Source organism: Phalacrocorax carbo, chromosome 7, assembly GCF_963921805.1.
Source record: "Phalacrocorax carbo chromosome 7, bPhaCar2.1, whole genome shotgun sequence".
Classification (NCBI taxonomy): Eukaryota; Metazoa; Chordata; class Aves; order Suliformes; family Phalacrocoracidae; genus Phalacrocorax; species Phalacrocorax carbo.
In genome coordinates, this window is record NC_087519.1 from 24512952 (window position 1) to 24535857 (window position 22906).

Genomic DNA, 22906 nt, shown 5'->3' on the forward strand with positions numbered 1-22906 from the left:
AAGGCACTGCTCGGTGTCTCTGTCGATCTGCATGGAAGGCTGCATCAGTGCTGTGTATGTGCGCACACGCTGGGAATAGCCTCGCCCCTGGCTGGGTCTGGGGAACGGGGAAAAGCAGCAGCCTTGTCTTCAGCAAACCAGGGGGGCAATTCTCCCGGATCTTAAAGTTCACTGTATCTGTCTTTTCTTAACACAATCTTCACATGGAATAATGTCACTTTTGGAGGTATTCACCCCCAGTGACCATAGATTAAACTAATAAAGAGTTGAACAGCTCTGCTAGAAACATCTGGTGTTAGATATGGTGGCCTAGATACTACCATCAGGCTAGTGTCACTGCAAGAAAGATTGATCAGAGGGATGAAATCACAAAGCAAAATGGTTACATCCATCAGGACAATGGATGCCATTGTTACCATTATACTTAAAAGTAATCCAGACGTCCCATTGCTCCTTACCAGGGGAGCCAAATCTTACCTTTGGTAAATGTTGTATAGTGGAGAGTTTTACTTAGGGTTAAGTAATGGTTATTAGGCATTCATTGATGCAGTATTTTGCACCTGTCAGAACACAAAACCAGTAAAATTGCACAATGCAGCTGTAACAGAAATGGTTACATCTGCAGTGATCCAAGCAGCTATGATCTTGGGCAGGATGGTGGAGGACTAGAGCAGGTCTCCAAAGAGTAATTCCAGAATTCCAGTGAATGAGACTAAACCAAAGCCAGAACAGTGGTGAGGATGTTTCTAGTCATGGCCATCACATACATAATTGAATAAAATAGGAAAAGACGAATGAACAGTTCAGAAACATTCCCCTATTCCAAGAGGATAAATTCTGTCATGCATTATTGATTTTTTTTCTTGTCCTCTTCCGTAAGGTGAGTCGGCACCTTGAATACTGTGTTCAGTTTTGGGCCCCTCACTACACGAAGGACATTGAGGTGCTGGAGCATGTCCAGAGAAGGGCAATGAAGCTGGTGAAGGGTCTAGAGAACAAGTCTTATGAGAGGAGCAACTGAGGGAACGGAGGTTGTTTAGCCTGCAGAAAAGGAGACTCAGAGGAGACCCTACGGATCTCTACAACCACCTGAAAGGAGGTTGTAGCAAGCAGGGTGTTGGTCTCTGTTCCGACGTAACAAGTGATAGGATGAGAGGAAACGGCCTCAAGTTGTGCCAGGCAAGGTTTAGATTGGATATTAGGAAAACTTTCTTCACCAAAAGGGCCATCAATCATTTGAACAGGCTGTCCAGAGAAGTGGTTGAGTCACCATCCCTGGAGGTGTTTAAAAGACGTGTAGATGTGGTGCTTAGGAACAAGGTTTAGTGGTAGACTTGGCAGTGTTACGTTAACGGTCGGACTCGATGACTTCAGGTCCTTTTTCAGCCTAAATGATTCTAACATGTCCTTATTTCCAAAGTTATTACAAAAGCTTGTCAAGCCTTCTGTCTGTCTCGGGGCAGTTGCTCTTAGTGGGCAGGGGTGCTGAAGGGAGCATGTGTGTGCTCAGGGAGGGTTCAGAAGAGCTGCCTGATTCTTCAGTGAGAAAGGATTGTGCTGACAGAAAGAACGGCTATCCTGTTTGTAATGCCCTTTTTGGAAGCTGGGGTCACCATCGTTAGAACACTAGACGCAAGGATTTAACACAGTCGGGGGTAAGTAAGATGGGCAGGTGAGTGGAACTCAGCTCAAGGCACTCGCAATAGTCGTCTGAACATATGCACTTGAGGCCATTAAAGGTACCCTTTTACACCCCAGCCTTTAGAACAAGTCTTTAGGTTTGTTCAAGGACCTGCATGTCATTTTGAAATGGCAACTTGAAGGCCATACCTCTGAGCGTCTGAAGTGGCAGCAAGCTCCTATACTGAGGTGCTTGTATCCTGATGGAGTCTAGATGCTTAGATGGCATGGGGACATCTAAGCCTGGATCTCTCCAGGGTCTGTTGCCAACATCAGGGAGCCTGTTCACATCTTATATTGATACCTTGCGTGTTACACACAACTGGTACATATGAAGCAGAACCAAATGGATTCCTGTGTCTTTCTAGAGCACCAGGTGGAGGACACACAAGCCTCTTATGTGATGCCTATAGATGCCTTTCCTTAGGCAACCAAATCACATTTGTGCGCTTACAGCAAGTATAGTTTTAAATGCCTCACTGTGAAATGCTTAGTGCTATTGCACAGATCTGAATTGTCAAGCTGGAAAGGATGAAATCTTTCTAAAATCCATGGATTGCAAATGCATGGCCAGCCGAGTTAAGATATCGTCTCCAGAAATCTTACCTGAAGCTAGGAGCTTGCCCTCCATTCTCTGCATCTAGGCCATTATGCAGACAATTCAGAGTACCCCTTTATTCTGTCCTCAGTAATCCAAAAGGCAGACACAGCACATCTAGTGTCCGAGAAGGTTATATGCTTTTCATCTAACTCAACATGGAACTGCAGTCCAGGCTAAGACCGAAGGGGGTGAATGTCTGTGTAAAGAACCACAGCACCAGAAAATGAAGCACTTGTAAACCGCTGCACCCCACATTAAAACTGGGATTTAGTGCCTAGGTATAAGTAGATGTCAAGTGCTGTTAGAAATGTCCATACCTCACAGGCATGAAGTATGACAAAGCACCTGCAACAGACCTGTTCTGTTCTGGATCCACTGGCAAAGTCTGGGTAGGATACTTGAGGCCATTTAATGCATCTGTAGTAGCCTGTGTAAACACAAATAAATTGTTTCATCATAGCCATCATGCGAATCTGGAAAAGCAGCTAGACACATAAGTACGTTTAAGTACATAAACCTAGGCAAGATAAGCCACACTACTAAAGCTAGTAGAGGTGAAGCTCACATCCGTTTTCAAGTTTACATTTAAATCTATGTTCGTTTGTAAGGTTCCCCTTAAACTTAATGGAAAGAAACAGATCCCTCCAGGGGGTTGACTCAAGTCAAATGTTGACAATATCATTCTTAGGCTATGCCCACCCAAAATGCGGCACATGCTAGCTCCCTTCAGCTACACAGAAGGTCTGAACGACAGGCGAGTCATTCAGCTGCCTAAACATAGCCACCAAGTCATCATTTAATACCTTAATCCAGGACAACTGCATGGGGCTGTCAGCTAAGCCTCAAGTCCTGCAAGAGACACACGTGGTTCTGTATTGGAAGCTGGAGGCCAGATGGGGTACCGTAAGATATCTTAAAACGATGGAAGAAGCATCAAGCCCTTGAATAGCTCCCCTGATTTAGATCTGTGCAATTGACTTCTAAATGTGTTAAACTACGTGAGATAATCAGTAGTTTTTCAGTCTCTTGCAATACAGTGTCCTTTTGGCCTCTTGCCTTATAAATATGAGAGGTGGAGTAACCACGTTCTGAGCCTTGTCCTTGTTTTAGTCACTTTCCTCCAGGAAAGAGTTTTCTCCCTAACGTTTCCTAAGATAATCCTCCTGGTTCCTAAGAGCATAGATCAAGGGCTTCAGGGCTGGGGTGATAGCACTGTACATGAGAGACACCTTTCAGGGGAGCTTCCTGAGGAGGGTGGTGCATAATTGAAGAGCACCGGTAGGTAGAACAGTGCTACAATGGTGAGGTGGGAGGCACGAGTGGAGAAGGGCTTCCACCTTTCTTCCTGGGACCGGACTTTATAGAACAGAAAGGAGATGATATAGAGGTAGGAGAAGACTATGAGAGTGAAGGGGCCTAGAGCAATAGATGTGGTGACCACACTGAGGAGGGTCACGTTGCAGCTGGTACTACTGCAAGCCAAACTCAACAGTGGCTTGCTGTCACAGAAGTAGTGATGAATGCAGTTGTGGCCACGGAAACTCAGTTGAGAGGTCATGACTGAGTGCATCATGGCATGTACAAAACCAGCGGACCAGCTGGCCACAGCCAGCAGCAGACAAGTCTGTGGTCTCATGACAAGTGTGTAGCGCAAAGGCTTGCAAATGGCCACATAGCCGTTGTACGATATGGTGGCCAGGAGCACAGCCTCAGTACTGCCCAGGGAGTGGAAGAAGTGGAGCTGGGCAAAGCACCCACCAAAAGAAATGGGCTGATGCCCAAAGAGGAAGACAGTCAACACCTTGATAACAGTGACTGTGGAGTAGAAAACATCCAGGCAGGACAGGCTCCCCAGGAAAAAGTACATTGGTGTGTGGAGCCGGGGCTTGGCTATCACCATGGTCACAATGGCACCATTTCCCAGAAGACTGGTCATGTAGAGCAACGGAAAGGAGAAGAAGAAAAAGTGCTGCAGCCCCTGGATATCAGTGAGGTCCAAAACGATGAAATCACTGGCCTCTGCCTTGTTCAGCATTGCTAGAATAAGAAGAAGCAAAGGCAAAATGTCAAGGTTCCACAGTGGTGAGGAGTAACAGTATTACAAAACTCACCTGTTTCTGTGCTATTTTAATGCAAACAAATGCAGAAAAGAGCAAAACATAACACTTGTAATCAAACATAACAGCTGCATAGAAACTCAAGGAATTAACATGGACAGAAAGAGCTTTAACGTAGTCTTCTACTTTCTGCCTGGAACAAAGAAAAGAGTAAACTACTACAGAAGGGAAAGTACTCACATAAAAACTTCCGTCTATGCACAACAGCAGAATATGTAAGATGCAAAACATTGCTCTTCATCTTCAGCCACATTCGTGTTTCAGTTTGGCTCATCTCTAACTTCCTGCTACAACCTTTGATCTCATCAGTAAAGCTTCTAACTCATAATGTGAATCACTGCTGATGCTTTCTTTCTACTATTGTGCCTACACTTCATTAAGCCAATTTCAACTTTAACATTTCTAATGGCCACAATCTCTTCCAGACAGTTCTTTGATCTCAACAATTGTACAATTTCCATTTTGTTATCATCAGCCACCAGAAGGTGCTCCAAGGTACCACACAATCATCAGCATTATGTTGCTGAGAATAAAGGAAGAGGATGCCATAGCACGTGATCACAAACAGTTTTTGGTTTTGGACTGTATACTTTGCCTAAAGAATGTCTTTTTGTTGAGCAGCAGCAGATGAATGGGACAAAAGCCAGCATCTCATCTCCTACAGTACCGTGACGGAGCAAGACTGAATTTGTAGGAGCCGAATTCGCTGGTGCGAGTTCCAGACCAGTTGGCTCATCTCGCTGAAAGCTGGCCGTACTGCCCCACTGAGACAATATGATCTGTTCTGTCAGTATCGTTACTCTTCTAAAATGTGAATTAGTAAGCACATGCTTTCATGTTTTTTCTGTTTCAGGTAAGTTTGTTTATCGCTATGGGTAAGTCCCAACCATAGGCAGTAAAGAACAAAGTCCTGAGATTATTTTACTGGGGCAGGTAGGCACAGGTATTTCTAGCTTACAATATAGACTGCAAATTCTACAAGACGAGTAGTTTTCTCCGTACGTTCAACGCAGTGATGATTAATATTGATGAATACAGCTAATGAAAAAAGGATTACTTCCAAACTATTTCTTGTAAAGAGGTTAAAGCACGTATAGCTACATTTCATAGTCTTTCTTGTCCATTCCATTGTGCTATATACTTTTGTTGAAAATAGGTGATTTTTGAAAGTCATTATGGTGCATCTCCAGCCCACTCACTCTTTTGCTCATACTTCTTCAGCTTATTATTTCAGCATGAAAATAATAAACAAACAGAAAACTTCTAAACTGATCTCATAATGAAAGAACACGGGCGTGTGGCCTAAAGGTAATTTACAGGCATAGAGACTCTAAAAAACAGATCATATTTCTCTGAAAATACTTTTAGTCTGATCTTTGAACAAGCTCTATTGGAAACATTAGATCTCTTAATATTATAGATTTATTAAAATTTTAGTCAGTCACCTCCATTTGAAGAGGTATAGATGCAGTTCTCTATGAAATACAAATGCTTCTGTTTCTTACACGTTATTGGCCACTTTTAGGCACCAAAGCCCTCCTCACTGAAGTCCATCTGTAGAAAGAAACCACTCCGTTACGGTGTGTTCCACAACCTCCTCTGATCCTGCCTCTTTTTCTCAGGCAACCACAGGTGGTCTAATCCCTGTCCTCCATTCCTTCTAAACATTTTTTTCCTTCTCTTTCTAATACTTCCCTTCTGTTTCACAGATGCTGACTAACATTTTTCTCCGATTAACTGATTAATACATCCAGTCAAAGGAAAAGAGTTCTCCCAATCTTCTTCTTTTAAGACTCTTGCTTAAATACAAATGCAAAGGAAAGACTTTGCATGCTGAAGCTTGCCTGTTGTTCCAACTACACGAATTACAGAATAAAAAGATTTTTAAAAAGATCATTCTGGACAAACCTCGCCTAGCTATCAATCAACACTTTTCTCATTGTAGCAGGGCCCTCTCATAGTGAGCCAGAAAGCAAAGCTGAGGAGAAAACAACTCATTTTGTGCAGTTAGAAGACTGAGAATTTCTATTCTCCTTTTTTCTTTGATATCTACTTGGCATTCTTCTAGCCGAGCCATTAATACTGCGGGTGTGATGACAAGGACTACTGCAAGTTCCCAGGGGCTTGGCGTTATTCAGGTAGGATGCAAGGAGGAAGCTTTGCAAGCTGTACCAGCAATCTCTGATGACCTAGTTAGAGGGGGAAAAAAGTCTTTTTGTCATATCCATAATGTGCAAAACAGCAACATCTTCATGGCAGAAGTGATTTTCCTATTGCTTTGATCAGGTTTCTGAGATGAGGTTTGTGAATCAGGGGTGAGTTGCAGAGCAACAAAGTGTTCCCTAAGCATAATGTATAATGCATAGATGAGCCACCTGCAAAACAGAAGACAAAAAATGAAGCAGCCCACAGAGATTAGTTAATAACAACAACAACAAGAAAAAGGAACACCAAACCAAAAACACTACAAAACACAACCAACCAAAAAAAAAAAAACCCGAGAAACCCCACAACAACAACCAAACAAAAAAACCCCACCAAACCAAACCAAAAAGCCAAACCAAAAATACCTCGCACGTACAGAAAAAAAAAAATCAAACACAGATATCTCCATCTCAGTGCACAAAAATGGCTGAAAATTCTCCTGGATGTAGAGGCATGAGTCATACAACCTCAGCCGAACTAGAGCAGTGTTTAGGCAATGTTTCCTAAATCCCTTTCAAATGTTAGAATTTGTGAAACCAAGTGTGCATTCCACCCATTCTGATCTGTTAGGATTTCTGATGTTTTATTTTTGTTGGCATTTGGTGGATAAGGAGTCGTTTCTGGACTCTTTGCAATCACAAACATCCCAAAATCCCAACATTTCCCCTATAAAGCTCCTGGCAGGTCAGCTTGAGGCTGATCTTGGGTTTGAAAACCCAGTATGTTCGGCATAGTTTTGTAGACACACGGAATAATGTAGGTTGGAAGAAGCCTCTGCAGTCTCTGGTCCTTCCCCTGTTCAAAGCAGGCCAACCGGGTAGGGTCTTGGCCAGTGAAGTTTTCAACAGTTTCAAGGGTATTTAGGCAAATCTGGGCAGCCTGTTCCAAGCCTGAATACCCTAAAGGTGAAAGAGTGTTCCCTAGTGTTCCCTTAGTGTTCCCTAATCCAAATTTCCCATGTTCCGACTTGCGCCCATCACCTTGCATCTTATCACCGTGCTCCTCTGGGAAATATTTGCCCCCATTTTCTCCCCATTGCCTTAGTGTGGGGGAGAATCCACCCCCACACTAAGTAGCTGCAGACAGCAATATCATCTCCTTCCCCTAGGAAGCAACAAGGATGAAGAAGCCCAGCCTCCCAGCCTCTCCTTGTCCTTGAGGGGTGTCAGACCACTAATCACCCTGGTGTCCCGGTGTCCCTCCACTGGGCAATGTCTTTCCGGTACTGGGCAGTCCAATACTGGACACGCTCTTCCAAATGTGATCTCAGGAGTGCCAAAGAGAAGGGAAGGCTTGCTCCCCTCCGCCAGCTGCCTGTGCTTTTGCCAATGCAGCCCATTTGGACTTCCTTGCGGCAAGGGCATGCTGCTGGCACACATGTGACTTCTTGCCCACCTGACCCCCAAAAGCTGCTTCTCCTGCAAAGCTGCTTTCTACCCAGTCATCCCCTGGCCTGCCCTGTGGTGTGGGATTGTTTCTTTCTTCCCAGATGTACAAGTTTTGACTTGCTTTTGTTGAACTGCAGGAGGTTCCAGTCAGACCATGTTTCTGGCCTCTCAATGCCCCCCTGAAGACAGGTTCTTCCCTCCGGTGCATCACCACTCCCTCCAGTTTGGAAGCATCAGCAGATGTGCTAAGAGCGTGCTCTATTCTGTCATTCAGGTTGTTAATAACAAAATTAAACGGTAGTAGCCACAGTACTGATCCCTGAGAAATATCACTGGTAACTAGCTGCTAGCAGGACTTCTTACCACACAGCCATTTGAGCCTGGCAATCCTGGCCATGGACATTATTATCCCCTTGCCCGGTGCCTATCTTCCAAATGTAGATCTAAGGAGTCTGTAGGAGACTATACTGAAGGCCTTGCTCAAATTAAGGTATACAACATCCACTGCCCTCCCATGTCTATCCAGACAGTTATCTCATCATAGAAGTCAGTGAGATTGATCAGGCCTGATTTGCGCTTGTTGTATTCACGCTGGCTGTTCCCAACCACCCTCCTCAGAATGGTTACCAGGAGGGTTGACTCCATCACCTTCCCAGGTACTGAGGTGAGACTGTGGTTCCTCAGCTCCTTCTTGAAGAGGGGTGTGATGTTTGCCTTCTTCCAAGCATCAGGACCTCCTGTGGTCACCGTGACCTTTCAAAGACAAAAGAGAGTGAACTTGCACGGGCATCAAGCAGCAGTTTCTTCAGCACCACCCTTGGGTGCTTCCTACCCGGTCTCATCAACTTTTATATGTGCAATTGACCTAAGTGCTCTAACTGTGTCTTCTTATCCTGCTCATGCTGCTTCACTCCCATGTACTTTGCTAGCAGGCTTAAGGACCCTGAAGGCACACCCACTCAGTGAAATGTAAGGCAAAAAAGGCATTGCATGCCCCAGCCTTTTCAAAGTCCTGGGTCACGAGGTCTGCTGCCCATTGACCGGCGGGCATGTATTTTCCTTAGGCTTCCTTTTTCTGCTAATGTACACCTAGAAATTCTTCTTCTTGCCCTTCCAGTACCTTGAAAAGGCCCCAGCCTTTTCAAAGTCCTGGGTCACGAGGTCTGCTGCCCATTGACCAGCGGGCATGTATTTTCCTTAGGCTTCCTTTTTCTGCTAATGTACACCTAGAAATTCTTCTTCTTGCCCTTCCAGTACCTTGATAGTTCCAACTCCAGCTGAGCGTTGGCTTTCCTATCTCCATCCCTGCATGCTCTCCATTCCTTCTGGTTTGCCTGTCCCTGTTTCCACCTTCTGTGCACTTCCTTTCTTGTTTGAGCCAGGAAAGTCAGGAGTCACGCCAAGGGCTCCTGGTATCCTCTCTGAAGGATACCACAAAATGTGGGATCAGTACAGAGGTTTGGCTGCCCTACATACCACTGGAAGAGTAAGACAGTTTTGGTTGTTCTCCTTCTATGACCCCACTTGCTCCGGTAGCTGACACTACAGGCTGCAGGGCATCCACACCCCGAGTCTGACTCCAGTAGCTGGTACCAATTTTCACTCACAGACACACAGGTCCCACCAGTAGCCGAGAAAAGACGTGAGAAGAAGATATAAGGCAATGGGGCAGACTGCAGCGATGAAGCACAGGGCTCAGCCAGACAAGTGCACTGACATGCCCTGTTTTGCATGTGACCAGCCCACCCTATACCCCTTTGAATCTACCCTCCCTTTGTTCCTCCCTGTTCCCCCTTCATTGGGTCATTGATTGCCCAGCTTTGGTCCTCCTCACTGTCTCCCTTATCATTTGTTGGCCAGATTTGTGCCCCTGTAAGTTCTTGTTCATCGCTTCCTCCCTTTCCTCTCATCCCTTGTCACACTGAAAAAGGTCCTCCTCTAAAGGAGCAGGCTCTGCCCTTGCACATGTCCTTACAAAAGTGTTTAAGTTTTTCACTGCATAGGTTATGCCTGCACTGCCTTTGTTAGCTTTGCTTAATGGCTCTCGCTATGTTTGGGGACTATGACAACTCACTATATTCAGGGGAGGAATTCACACTGTCCAAATGAGAACCAAAGTGACAGGGGCTGCGGCATGCGGTGACTTCAGGCTCCACACCAGCATAACACCACAAACAGGAGCTTCGGGAGTATACGTTTCAGCTGAAGACATGTTTATACAAGCACAAGGTATTTACTTAACACAGAGGTAAAAGTGGAAAACTGTTTGTAGGAGGGAGTGGGTTAACTGCAAAATGCCAAGCGGCTCAGTTTGTTCTCAAATTTTCTGCAGCTGTCTAAGCGTCTTACCTCTTGCCCACTCCCCTCTCATGTGGGGAGAAAATCAAAGGCAAGTGAAGAGACTCATGGATCAAGGTAATAACAGTTTAATAAGGAGAGCAAAAGCTGTACACACAAGTAAAAAAGGAATTAATTCACTACTTCCCATTGTCAGGCAGATGTCCAGCCACTTCCTAGGAAGCAGGAGCTCAGCAAGCATAACCGTTGCTTGCGAAGACAAGCAACTTAACCATGAACATTCCCCCTTCCTCCTGCATTCCCTGAGCATTCCTCACACTGCATTCAAATATTTCATCCTTCTACCCCATACCTTACTTTTTATTTCCCATTTTATCTGCTTCTTATTCCCCAAATCCCCTCTCACCAAGACTTGTAACTTATACTACTGCAGTGCGTTGACCTTGGGCTGCAGCCAGACTCCCACCCAGCCTTTCTCTCATGCCCCCTCCTCAACGAGGCAGGACAGGAGGAGAAAATAAGATGAAAAAGCTCTTGAGCTGAGATAAGAACTGGGAGATCACTGACTGCTTACCATCACGGGCAGAACAGACTGACTTGGGGAAAATTGATTTAATTTATTGCCAATTAAAACAGATTGGGTGGTGAGGAACAAAGACAAAACTAAAACACCTTCCCCCCACCCCTCCTTATTCTTCCCAAGCTCATCTTCACTCCTTCATTCCCACATCTTCTACCTCCTCCCAGCCCCAGACTGCGCAGGCTGTATGAGGAATGGGGAGGTTACGGTCAGTTCATAACAGTTTGCCTCTGCTGTTCCTTCCTCCTCACACTTTTCCCCTGCTCCAGTGTGGGGTCCTCTCTTGGGTCGGCAGTCCTTCAGGATAAACCTGCTCTAGCTGGGCTTTCCATGAGCTCCTGTTCCCCATCACCAAAACCTTGCCACGTACACCCAACACACAAGAAATTGTATAATTGTCCTTTTGTATTTGTAGTAGAGTGCCTTTGTTACTTCCGGTCTAAGGAAGAGTGATGTAAATTTGGTATTGATCACACAGATTGGAAGAGAAATTGCTGCTCAGACGTAAGCAAGACCAGAATTGGGGTTGAAGTTAGATTGAAATATGCAGAGCGAAAATAAAAGCGCAAGTCACATTTTGCTTTGATGAACACTCCATCTGGCAAGACAGAAAAAGAATCAGACAGAAAGTGTCAGGTTCAACGAGTTAAGAAACAATCCCCTCCCATAGCTTGCTTTCAGCCTACGTGAGAAGGGAATTAATTAAAAGAAAGCTACTGCAACTGGCTGGCAATGTTTCGGTTTACCCTTTCTGTTTTGAACTGAGCAAGTTACTAACCAGTTTGGGAAAGAGATCTTTGTTCTGAGAGGAAAAAAATTCAGATCAAGTCTAGACTTGAACCCAGTCTCTCCCATCAGTAGGAAGGACGCTTCCAGGAGACACAGCTCCTCCCCTCCAATCTTAAGGTACTAACTTGTTTCTTAACTCCTTATTGAGGAGGGTTCTTCTGAGGGGAGAAGTTTCAGGCTATCGCCTTTCCTTTGATGGAGAAGAAAAACAAATTTTTGTTTTTTCTTCTCAGATAACAGACATTTTATACTTATGAGAGAAAGGTATAATCATGGGGGAGGATAAAAGTTTTATAAAAAAATCCACTTTTGTAATATTCCTACATTAAGTCAGGTTTACTTATTTGTTTGCAATGCCAGAGGTATAACAACAACAACTTATTCTAATGTGCTGAGTAAAAAAGGCCATATATTTTATGGATTTAACAGCAAAGGATTGTTAAAATAGCACAGGTGTTTTTGAAAGGCATTCCACTTCATTCATAAATTCCATTTAATGTTTTTACTAAGGAAACACTTGTGTTCTGTGCAGCAGCTACGAGGAATCCATCACCTGGATGGAGAAAAGACGGCCATCTGCTTCCTGAGTAACCTCGTGTCAGTCATAGAATCATACAATCATAGAGTCATTAAGGTTGGAAAAGACCTCTAGGATGCACCTCCTCAGGCTTTGCTTGACTTCCTGATTCCTCAAGCTGCAGATGATGGGGTTGAGCATGTGGGTGACAACTGTGTAAGACAGGGAAATAATTTTCTCATGTTGGATGAGTGGCTGTACTTGAGTCGCAGGTGAATGATGCCAATTGCGCTGTGGGAAAGAGTCACTACCACCAGGTGAGCTGCACAGGTGGAAGAGGCTCACCTCTGGCCCACAGCTGAAGCTGTCTAAAGAACAGCATGGATAATGCAAAGGTGCAAAGTAAGAGATGGCTATCAGACAAAAGGGAATCACCGCTATTATGACAATAGCAATGAGAATCAGTAGTTCAAACAAGGCTGTGTTTGCACACACCAGCTTCAACACAGGACAAATGCCACAAAAGAAATGACCGACCTTATTTCTCCCACAGAAGGGCAGGGTGAGTAACCATGTGGTGAAGCCCAGAGCCACCGGGAACCAGACAGCCAAGACCCAATGGCCATCTTGAAGCAGCGATCCCTGTTCATCATGGTGGCATAATGCAATGGATGACATATTGCCGCTTGCTGGTCGTAAGCCATTGCACCTAAGAGGAAACACTCACAGGTGACAAAAAGAATACCACACTTGAGCTGCAAGGCACGACCTGTGAAGAAAATAATTTTCTCTCCACCAGCAGAATCACAAGCATCTTCGGGACAACGTGCAGGCTGTAGCAGATCTCTGTCAACCAAGATCCTTTGGGAAGCAGTACATGGGTATTTGTAGAACAGGCTCAATGGCTGCCATCACAACAGTTAGAGAGTCCCCCAAGAAGATGGCCAAGAACATGACGGAAACCGGCGTGAAAAATAGGAGCTGCATCTTGCTATGGAAGGCAAACCCCTAAAGTAAGAAATGAGGAGTCACGGTTTGGTTCCTGGCTTCATTTCCTCAACAGGTCCCATCCCAAAAGAGAGAAAAACCCCACACTACTAAAGGACTAGTAGCATGGGACAGACTTGTGGTCTCAGAAAGAGCTACAGTTGCTCATCAAATGGGGTTTAAAACATGAGGTGAAAATTGGATTGGATAAGACAGTGAGCCCAGTGCAAAAAATCTCAGCTGGGGAACCTGTACGAGATCATCTTTAGCACTCACAAGCTGGGATTCCTCTTCTCTAAATTAGGTGAACGGACAATAGACATACAAATTTCAAATAGCCATTCTGTGTTTATTTTACATAGAAGGAAATGGGCACTTCCAAAGGGCAGCAGTAGCATCTATGATGAGACAGGAGAATTTCACTTTGGATGGGCTGGATGCCCCTCGGTTAACTTCAGCATCTAAATGTCTATAGGCATCTAAATTTGAGTCAGTCATCTTAGAATCACTTCATATTTAATGATGAGAAATATAGCACAAGACAGAAGCACAATTTCTTTCCTTCTAAGATGGATGTCCAAAGATGCCAGGATTGGTGGTATCATTAATAGTGAAGTGAGTATGCACTGACCAAATTTTTGGATAGCTGGAAGTAACTGGAATTCATTTGATTATTGGTGCTCTAAGCTAGGTGACATGGAGATCCTGTGGCTTTCCACCTACTGGTTTGCCTCAAGCAGAAGTGATCTAGTTACATTCTTTCCATTGTTAACCCTGCAAAAGTATAATGCAAACCTAAACGGGTTTAAATTAATAGAAGTGTTCATGCACTTATGTCCGTTTCATCAAATAATATAAAATCCATATTATGAGTTCCTATTTAAGGTAAGCTCTGGGGAGTAAAAAGATGTTCAGCGTACAAGCAGATGCCCCCATAAATATGTTCACCAGCATCTACACCTTGCTGCCTTTTTCTGGGCGTTTTTCATCTCTTCAGATCTGCTGACAGAACTATTTGTCTGGGAAACTTCCTGGACTGTTTCAGCCAAAATATGCTTGACTGATTTTTGAAAGAAGCAGAATAATGTAATAAAGAGAATAATGGAACCATATCTTTTTTTCTGTATGTACGCCATTGGGACTGAGATAATGTGGCCCACAATACCTGGAGTTCAGTTTTACTCTAAGGGAACTAAGGATTAACATTCTCCCTTCAGGATTCACGTGCATGAGATGAGAAAGACTCTGTCTGTCTGTGTGTGTGTGTGTGTAACAAAAATTCCAAACTAATAATGAGAAATAAATTGCTTGGGCTCTCATGAAGACATCTGTATGTCCAGTCGGATTTTGGCTTCCATCCACAGATGAAGGAAGACCCTTGCTACCTACACAGCTGACAAACTGTATCACTAACAACAATAAAGCAGCCTAAGATTTTGGAGTCGCTGGGTTTTCAGGATTTCTGAAAATGCCTTTTTCTTGTCCTTAGCAATGATGAAAGAGAAAATGAGGAGATGAGAAGGTATAGACACTGTGATTCATTTGTTCAACATATTTATCAGCAAAAGAGGCAGCAACAGTTGCCCAGGTTTTCTATAGGCAATAGAAATAAGCAAGTATACTGTCAGTATCATTAATGTTTCTCCACCATAGACATCTAAAATAATACGAATTGCTGATGTCATGGAAGTTCCTATTTCTCTCAGCTGAGTGAGTGAGTGAGTAATTCAGATGTAAAAATCTGCATTGCCGGTGCCTAAAGGTAGGAGGGATATAGACAAATTAGAGAACTGGGCAATCACCAGCCGTCTGAAGTTTAACAAGGGCAAGGGCTGGATTTTACACCTGAGGCACGGGAACTCTGGATATACATATGCACTGGGAAATTATTTTGTTCATCATTCTGTTAGTCCTAAAAACATAATCTGAAGGGTAGGAATCTAAATCTGAGTCCACCTTTATAGTCAGCAGAGAGAATATATATCCAGGCTTTACTATGGGTTACGCCTCTGCGATAAGAAAGAGGTCACTAAAGCATTTAGAACTTAGGAAGATAAATCAGGTTGGTAGACAAATGAACGCAATGAAATAAAGAGACAAAAATGTGTATTACCTGTTGTTTCTGTATGCACGTGCTGCAGAGGTACAGGTGCCCAAGTAACTCCATGTGGCAGGGTACTTTAACCCGTTAAATGCCAATGGGAACATCCCATCAGGGATGCCTGACCTGATTTTCTTTCACCAAGGACACACCATCCTCGTTGCAGGCTCTCCACCTGATCTCTGGGATTCAGAGATCTCTGGGTCTGGGATTCCTGAAGCCTGGTCTTGCTAGGCTAGACCAAGGCAAAGGTGGCATTCAGTACATCAAGTGTTTCCACGCCCCATGTCACCAGGTCCCCCAACTCATTCAGCAACGGGCCCACATTTTCCCTAGTCTGTCTTTTGTCACCTATGTACTTGCAGAAGCCCTTCTTGCTGTCTTTGACGTCCCTGGCCAGATTCAATTCCACTTCAGCTTTGGCTTTCATAGCTGCATCTCTGCATGCTCAGACAGAGCAAGAATATTTGAAAAATAATTATTCTTAATTATCTCATCCACTTTCATTCATGCCAGCTTCCAGCCAGATGCTTTAGGGGCTGATACTTGTGTGGTTGATCAAAATCTCCCACCTACGCACACAAATGCATGCACACGTGCCACTCGCTGGAGGAATGCTCTGAAGAGGCAAGCAGAGGCTATGAGACTGTGAGGCTCAGGGGAGGATGATGGAGCAACTGTACACAGCTGTTGCAAAGGAAACCAAAACCATCCCAACATGAAAGGAAACTGGTGGGGTTTTTGTGGGTTTGGTTTTGGTTTTGTTTGGGGTTTGGTTTTGTTTTGTTTTGTTTTAATAAACTAGCAAAAAGCATAACAGTTGTACTTAAAGAAATGCAGGGCAAAATTCACTTTAGGGTTATGCTTATTGTTAAAGTAACATAGCTTGTATATTTATCAGGGTGGAAGCATGCCTTGCCTTGTCACAAGCAAGTGCCGGACAAGCTGAACCCATGTCCAGCCGCACAGCTGCAGACCCCTATGTGTCAGGGACACTTTTGCCTGATCTCAGTCTCCAAAGTGGACTATATCTCTCTGCAGGACCTATCTGCCCTCAAGAGTGCCAGCAGCTCCTCCCAATTTTGTGTCATCAGCAAACTTAATTAGTATTCCTTCCAGTCTTTCATTCAAGTCATTTACGAAGAGATTAAGAGTACCAGCCCCAGGATATATCCATGCAGAACCTCTCTAGTGACTGGCTGCCAGCCTGATCTAACCTCATTTAATACAACCCTTTGAGCCTGACACATCAGCCAATTGCACACCCACTGCATTACATGTTTATCCTGCTGTATGCTGGACATTCTGTCCTCCTGGGTACTGCAAGAGACAGTATCAAAAGCTTTACTGAAATCCCAAAAGATTATGTTGACTGGCTTCCCTTGGTCACCTAGGCGGTTAACCTTGTCATAGAAGGAAATGAAGTTTGTTAAATAGGACTTTCCCCTCGTGAACCTGTGCTGGCTGGGACCAATGACTGCATTGTCTTTCAGGTGTTTTTCAATAACTCCCAGAATAATCTTCTCCATAATTTTCCCTGTAATTATTATTATTGTTTTGTTGTTGTTGTTATTATTAACTTTTAATTTAATTTCATTTCGTTTCGTTTCATTTCATTATTATTTCAATCATTAAACTGTTCTTGCCTCAACCCACAAGTTTTCTTACTTCTTCTGATTCTTGCCCCCATCGCACCTGGGGCGTGGGTGGGGAGGAGGGTGAGGGAGCGGCTGTGTGGTACTTAGTTTCCGACTGGGGTTAAACCGTGACACTCATACAATTGGCCTCGGCCCATCAACCCAGCCTGTTCAGATCCCCCTGTAGAACCTTCCTACTCTCAAGCAGATCAATACTCCCACCCAACTTGGTGTCATCTCCAAACTTACTCAGGGTACACTGGATCCCATCATCCAGATTGGTGATAAAAATATCATGAAGAAATTAATTTGAGCCTGGGAAAGAGAGGAAGGTTGGGGGAAGGTGTTTTTGTTTTGCTTTGTTTCTCACCATCCAGTCTATTTTAAATGGTAATAAATTAAATTAATTTTCCCCAAGGTAGTCTGTTCTGCCCGTGATGGTAATTGGTAAGTGATCTCCCTGACCCACAAGCTTTTTCCTCTTATTTCCTTCCCCGTCCTGTCCTGTTGTGAAGGGGCAGTGAGAGACCTGCTGGGTGGGAGCCTGGAAGCTGGCCAAAGCCAGACCACCACACATGGCTAAAGACATTTGCATTCATACAAATGAGAGAATGAGAGCATTCACACAAATGAGAAAGCTCATGGCAGTAACTCATGGCAGACCGGAAGCAGGAGAAGTTCTGCATGGTGTACAGTCAGAGAGTCAAGGCTCAACTCTGAAACCTTCTATGACAGGAGAATATTAATGGCTCCTTGGTGACGCTTCCCAGCTGTGACGCACTGGTACAACAGCTTTCTTCGGGTTCCACTTGTTTGATTTGTCTTTCTAGATTTTTCAGGATATAAACCTAGACTTTTCTGGAGATGATTGTGTGTTAAATACTTCAGTGTTGAATTCACATCACCTAATTTTCACCTGTGTCTTATCACACTTAGTTCACCAGCAGACATCTACCAGAAGTTGTTTACCATTTCCAGAATAAAGTGGACAAAAGCAGTACAAAAAAAGGTCTATGATATAAGCTATTATTGTACTACTGCTTGCCATATTTAGGGCTATGTAATACATTAGTGTCATATTGCAATGCTCTATATTCATAACACTATAGCTACTCAAGTAGTTATTATGATCTCTTGAAAGTCTCTTGGGCTACTGGGAAACCAACATATGTCAAATTCCATTTTTTCCCTAATATTAATAAACTAGATAAGAAAAAGAATAAGACACTATCCTATTCTTACTGTTAACAATTATATCACTTACTTGTGCAACTCTGAACATGTGGAAGGAAACTTTGCTTATACTATTCTTAGGCTGCTAGTATGTCCTAAAGCATACTTCATATTTATATAGACCATGGATAAAGAAAGACTACTTAACATACGATTTCATCACGCCAAAGAGTTGCTGTCTGGACACCTGATCCTATGGGGAGCACGTGAAAATTTAAATACATCCAGCTGTTAGCTGTAGGAGCCTTTGGAATCAGAGAGGAGATGCTGCCTCTTGCAGAGAAAAACAAAGGGATTTTTTTTTCTCTCTATTCATAATTTCTCTTCCTCTCTGCCTTTGGAATTATTGCCCCTACTGAACAGAGAGATAAAACTCTACCAGTTTTAGTAGCACAAGGTAGTATTTCAACTTCTATTCCTCATTCTTAGCTGGTTCCTAAGGCAAAACCAAAACATAAGCGTGTTTCTATGGTTTATTCTTCTAATTGGAGCCTGGAGCTTCTATTACGATATGCAAGAGGAATCTGGCACTCTTGAGGGCAGATAGGTCCTGCAGAGAGATATAGTCCACTTTGGAGACTGAGATCAGGCAAAAGTGTCCCTGACACATAGGGGTCTGCAGCTGTGCGGCTGGACATGGGTTCAGCTTGTCCGGCACTTGCTTGTGACAAGGCAAGGCATGCTTCCACCCTGATAAATATACAAGCTATGTTACTTTAACAATAAGCATAACCCTAAAGTGAATTTTGCCCTGCATTTCTTTAAGTACAACTGTTATGCTTTTTGCTAGTTTATTAAAACAAAACAAAACAAAACCAAACCCCAAACAAAACCAAAACCAAACCCACAAAAACCCCACCAGTTTCCTTTCATGTTGGGATGGTTTTGGTTTCCTTTGCAACAGCTGTGTACAGTTGCTCCATCATCCTCCCCTGAGCCTCACAGTCTCATAGCCTCTGCTTGCCTCTTCAGAGCATTCCTCCAGCGAGTGGCACGTGTGCATGCATTTGTGTGCGTAGGTGGGAGATTTTGATCAACCACACAAGTATCAGCCCCTAAAGCATCTGGCTGGAAGCTGGCATGAATGAAAGTGGATGAGATAATTAAGAATAATTATTTTTCAAATATTCTTGCTCTGTCTGAGCATGCAGAGATGCAGCTATGAAAGCCAAAGCTGAAGTGGAATTGAATCTGGCCAGGGACGTCAAAGACAGCAAGAAGGGCTTCTGCAAGTACATAGGTGACAAAAGACAGACTAGGGAAAATGTGGGCCCGTTGCTGAATGAGTTGGGGGACCTGGTGACATGGGGCGTGGAAACACTTGATGTACTGAATGCCACCTTTGCCTTGGTCTAGCCTAGCAAGACCAGGCTTCAGGAATCCCAGACCCAGAGATCTCTGAATCCCAGAGATCAGGTGGAGAGCCTGCAACGAGGATGGTGTGTCCTTGGTGAAAGAAAATCAGGTCAGGCATCCCTGATGGGATGTTCCCATTGGCATTTAACGGGTTAAAGTACCCTGCCACATGGAGTTACTTGGGCACCTGTACCTCTGCAGCACGTGCATACAGAAACAACAGGTAATACACATTTTTGTCTCTTTATTTCATTGCGTTCATTTGTCTACCAACCTGATTTATCTTCCTAAGTTCTAAATGCTTTAGTGACCTCTTTCTTATCGCAGAGGCGTAACCCATAGTAAAGCCTGGATATATATTCTCTCTGCTGACTATAAAGGTGGACTCAGATTTAGATTCCTACCCTTCAGATTATGTTTTTAGGACTAACAGAATGATGAACAAAATAATTTCCCAGTGCATATGTATATCCAGAGTTCCCGTGCCTCAGGTGTAAAATCCAGCCCTTGCCCTTGTTAAACTTCAGACGGCTGGTGATTGCCCAGTTCTCTAATTTGTCTATATCCCTCCTACCTTTAGGCACCGGCAATGCAGATTTTTACATCTGAATTACTCACTCACTCACTCAGCTGAGAGAAATAGGAACTTCCATGACATCAGCAATTCGTATTATTTTAGATGTCTATGGTGGAGAAACATTAATGATACTGACAGTATACTTGCTTATTTCTATTGCCTATAGAAAACCTGGGCAACTGTTGCTGCCTCTTTTGCTGATAAATATGTTGAACAAATGAATCACAGTGTCTATACCTTCTCATCTCCTCATTTTCTCTTTCATCATTGCTAAGGACAAGAAAAAGGCATTTTCAGAAATCCTGAAAACCCAGCGACTCCAAAATCTTAGGCTGCTTTATTGTTGTTAGTGATACAGTTTGTCAGCTGTGTAGGTAGCAAGGGTCTTCCTTCATCTGTGGATGGAAGCCAAAATCCGACTGGACATACAGATGTCTTCATGAGAGCCCAAGCAATTTATTTCTCATTATTAGTTTGGAATTTTTGTTACACACACACACACACAGACAGACAGAGTCTTTCTCATCTCATGCACGTGAATCCTGAAGGGAGAATGTTAATCCTTAGTTCCCTTAGAGTAAAACTGAACTCCAGGTATTGTGGGCCACATTATCTCAGTCCCAATGGCGTACATACAGAAAAAAAGATATGGTTCCATTATTCTCTTTATTACATTATTCTGCTTCTTTCAAAAATCAGTCAAGCATATTTTGGCTGAAACAGTCCAGGAAGTTTCCCAGACAAATAGTTCTGTCAGCAGATCTGAAGAGATGAAAAACGCCCAGAAAAAGGCAGCAAGGTGTAGATGCTGGTGAACATATTTATGGGGGCATCTGCTTGTACGCTGAACATCTTTTTACTCCCCAGAGCTTACCTTAAATAGGAACTCATAATATGGATTTTATATTATTTGATGAAACGGACATAAGTGCATGAACACTTCTATTAATTTAAACCCGTTTAGGTTTGCATTATACTTTTGCAGGGTTAACAATGGAAAGAATGTAACTAGATCACTTCTGCTTGAGGCAAACCAGTAGGTGGAAAGCCACAGGATCTCCATGTCACCTAGCTTAGAGCACCAATAATCAAATGAATTCCAGTTACTTCCAGCTATCCAAAAATTTGGTCAGTGCATACTCACTTCACTATTAATGATACCACCAATCCTGGCATCTTTGGACATCCATCTTAGAAGGAAAGAAATTGTGCTTCTGTCTTGTGCTATATTTCTCATCATTAAATATGAAGTGATTCTAAGATGACTGACTCAAATTTAGATGCCTATAGACATTTAGATGCTGAAGTTAACCGAGGGGCATCCAGCCCATCCAAAGTGAAATTCTCCTGTCTCATCATAGATGCTACTGCTGCCCTTTGGAAGTGCCCATTTCCTTCTATGTAAAATAAACACAGAATGGCTATTTGAAATTTGTATGTCTATTGTCCGTTCACCTAATTTAGAGAAGAGGAATCCCAGCTTGTGAGTGCTAAAGATGATCTCGTACAGGTTCCCCAGCTGAGATTTTTTGCACTGGGCTCACTGTCTTATCCAATCCAATTTTCACCTCATGTTTTAAACCCCATTTGATGAGCAACTGTAGCTCTTTCTGAGACCACAAGTCTGTCCCATGCTACTAGTCCTTTAGTAGTGTGGGGTTTTTCTCTCTTTTGGGATGGGACCTGTTGAGGAAATGAAGCCAGGAACCAAACCGTGACTCCTCATTTCTTACTTTAGGGGTTTGCCTTCCATAGCAAGATGCAGCTCCTATTTTTCACGCCGGTTTCCGTCATGTTCTTGGCCATCTTCTTGGGGGACTCTCTAACTGTTGTGATGGCAGCCATTGAGCCTGTTCTACAAATACCCATGTACTGCTTCCCAAAGGATCTTGGTTGACAGAGATCTGCTACAGCCTGCACGTTGTCCCGAAGATGCTTGTGATTCTGCTGGTGGAGAGAAAATTATTTTCTTCACAGGTCGTGCCTTGCAGCTCAAGTGTGGTATTCTTTTTGTCACCTGTGAGTGTTTCCTCTTAGGTGCAATGGCTTACGACCAGCAAGCGGCAATATGTCATCCATTGCATTATGCCACCATGATGAACAGGGATCGCTGCTTCAAGATGGCCATTGGGTCTTGGCTGTCTGGTTCCCGGTGGCTCTGGGCTTCACCACATGGTTACTCACCCTGCCCTTCTGTGGGAGAAATAAGGTCGGTCATTTCTTTTGTGGCATTTGTCCTGTGTTGAAGCTGGTGTGTGCAAACACAGCCTTGTTTGAACTACTGATTCTCATTGCTATTGTCATAATAGCGGTGATTCCCTTTTGTCTGATAGCCATCTCTTACTTTGCACCTTTGCATTATCCATGCTGTTCTTTAGACAGCTTCAGCTGTGGGCCAGAGGTGAGCCTCTTCCACCTGTGCAGCTCACCTGGTGGTAGTGACTCTTTCCCACAGCGCAATTGGCATCATTCACCTGCGACTCAAGTACAGCCACTCATCCAACATGAGAAAATTATTTCCCTGTCTTACACAGTTGTCACCCACATGCTCAACCCCATCATCTGCAGCTTGAGGAATCAGGAAGTCAAGCAAAGCCTGAGGAGGTGCATCCTAGAGGTCTTTTCCAACCTTAATGACTCTATGATTGTATGATTCTATGACTGACACGAGGTTACTCAGGAAGCAGATGGCCGTCTTTTCTCCATCCAGGTGATGGATTCCTCGTAGCTGCTGCACAGAACACAAGTGTTTCCTTAGTAAAAACATTAAATGGAATTTATGAATGAAGTGGAATGCCTTTCAAAAACACCTGTGCTATTTTAACAATCCTTTGCTGTTA

The 22906-nt window shown here is 43.7% G+C and overlaps 1 protein-coding gene across 1 annotated transcript; it reads right to left on the minus strand.

The window, feature by feature from the left end:
• Positions 1-3473: 3473 nt before the first annotated feature.
• LOC104052243 (olfactory receptor 12D1) lies at positions 3474-4316 on the minus strand. Its single transcript, XM_009513463.2, has one exon. It carries the CDS (start codon positions 4314-4316, stop codon positions 3474-3476), a length of 843 nt encoding a protein of 280 aa, XP_009511758.2.
• Between the last annotated feature and the right edge of the window lie 18590 nt (positions 4317-22906).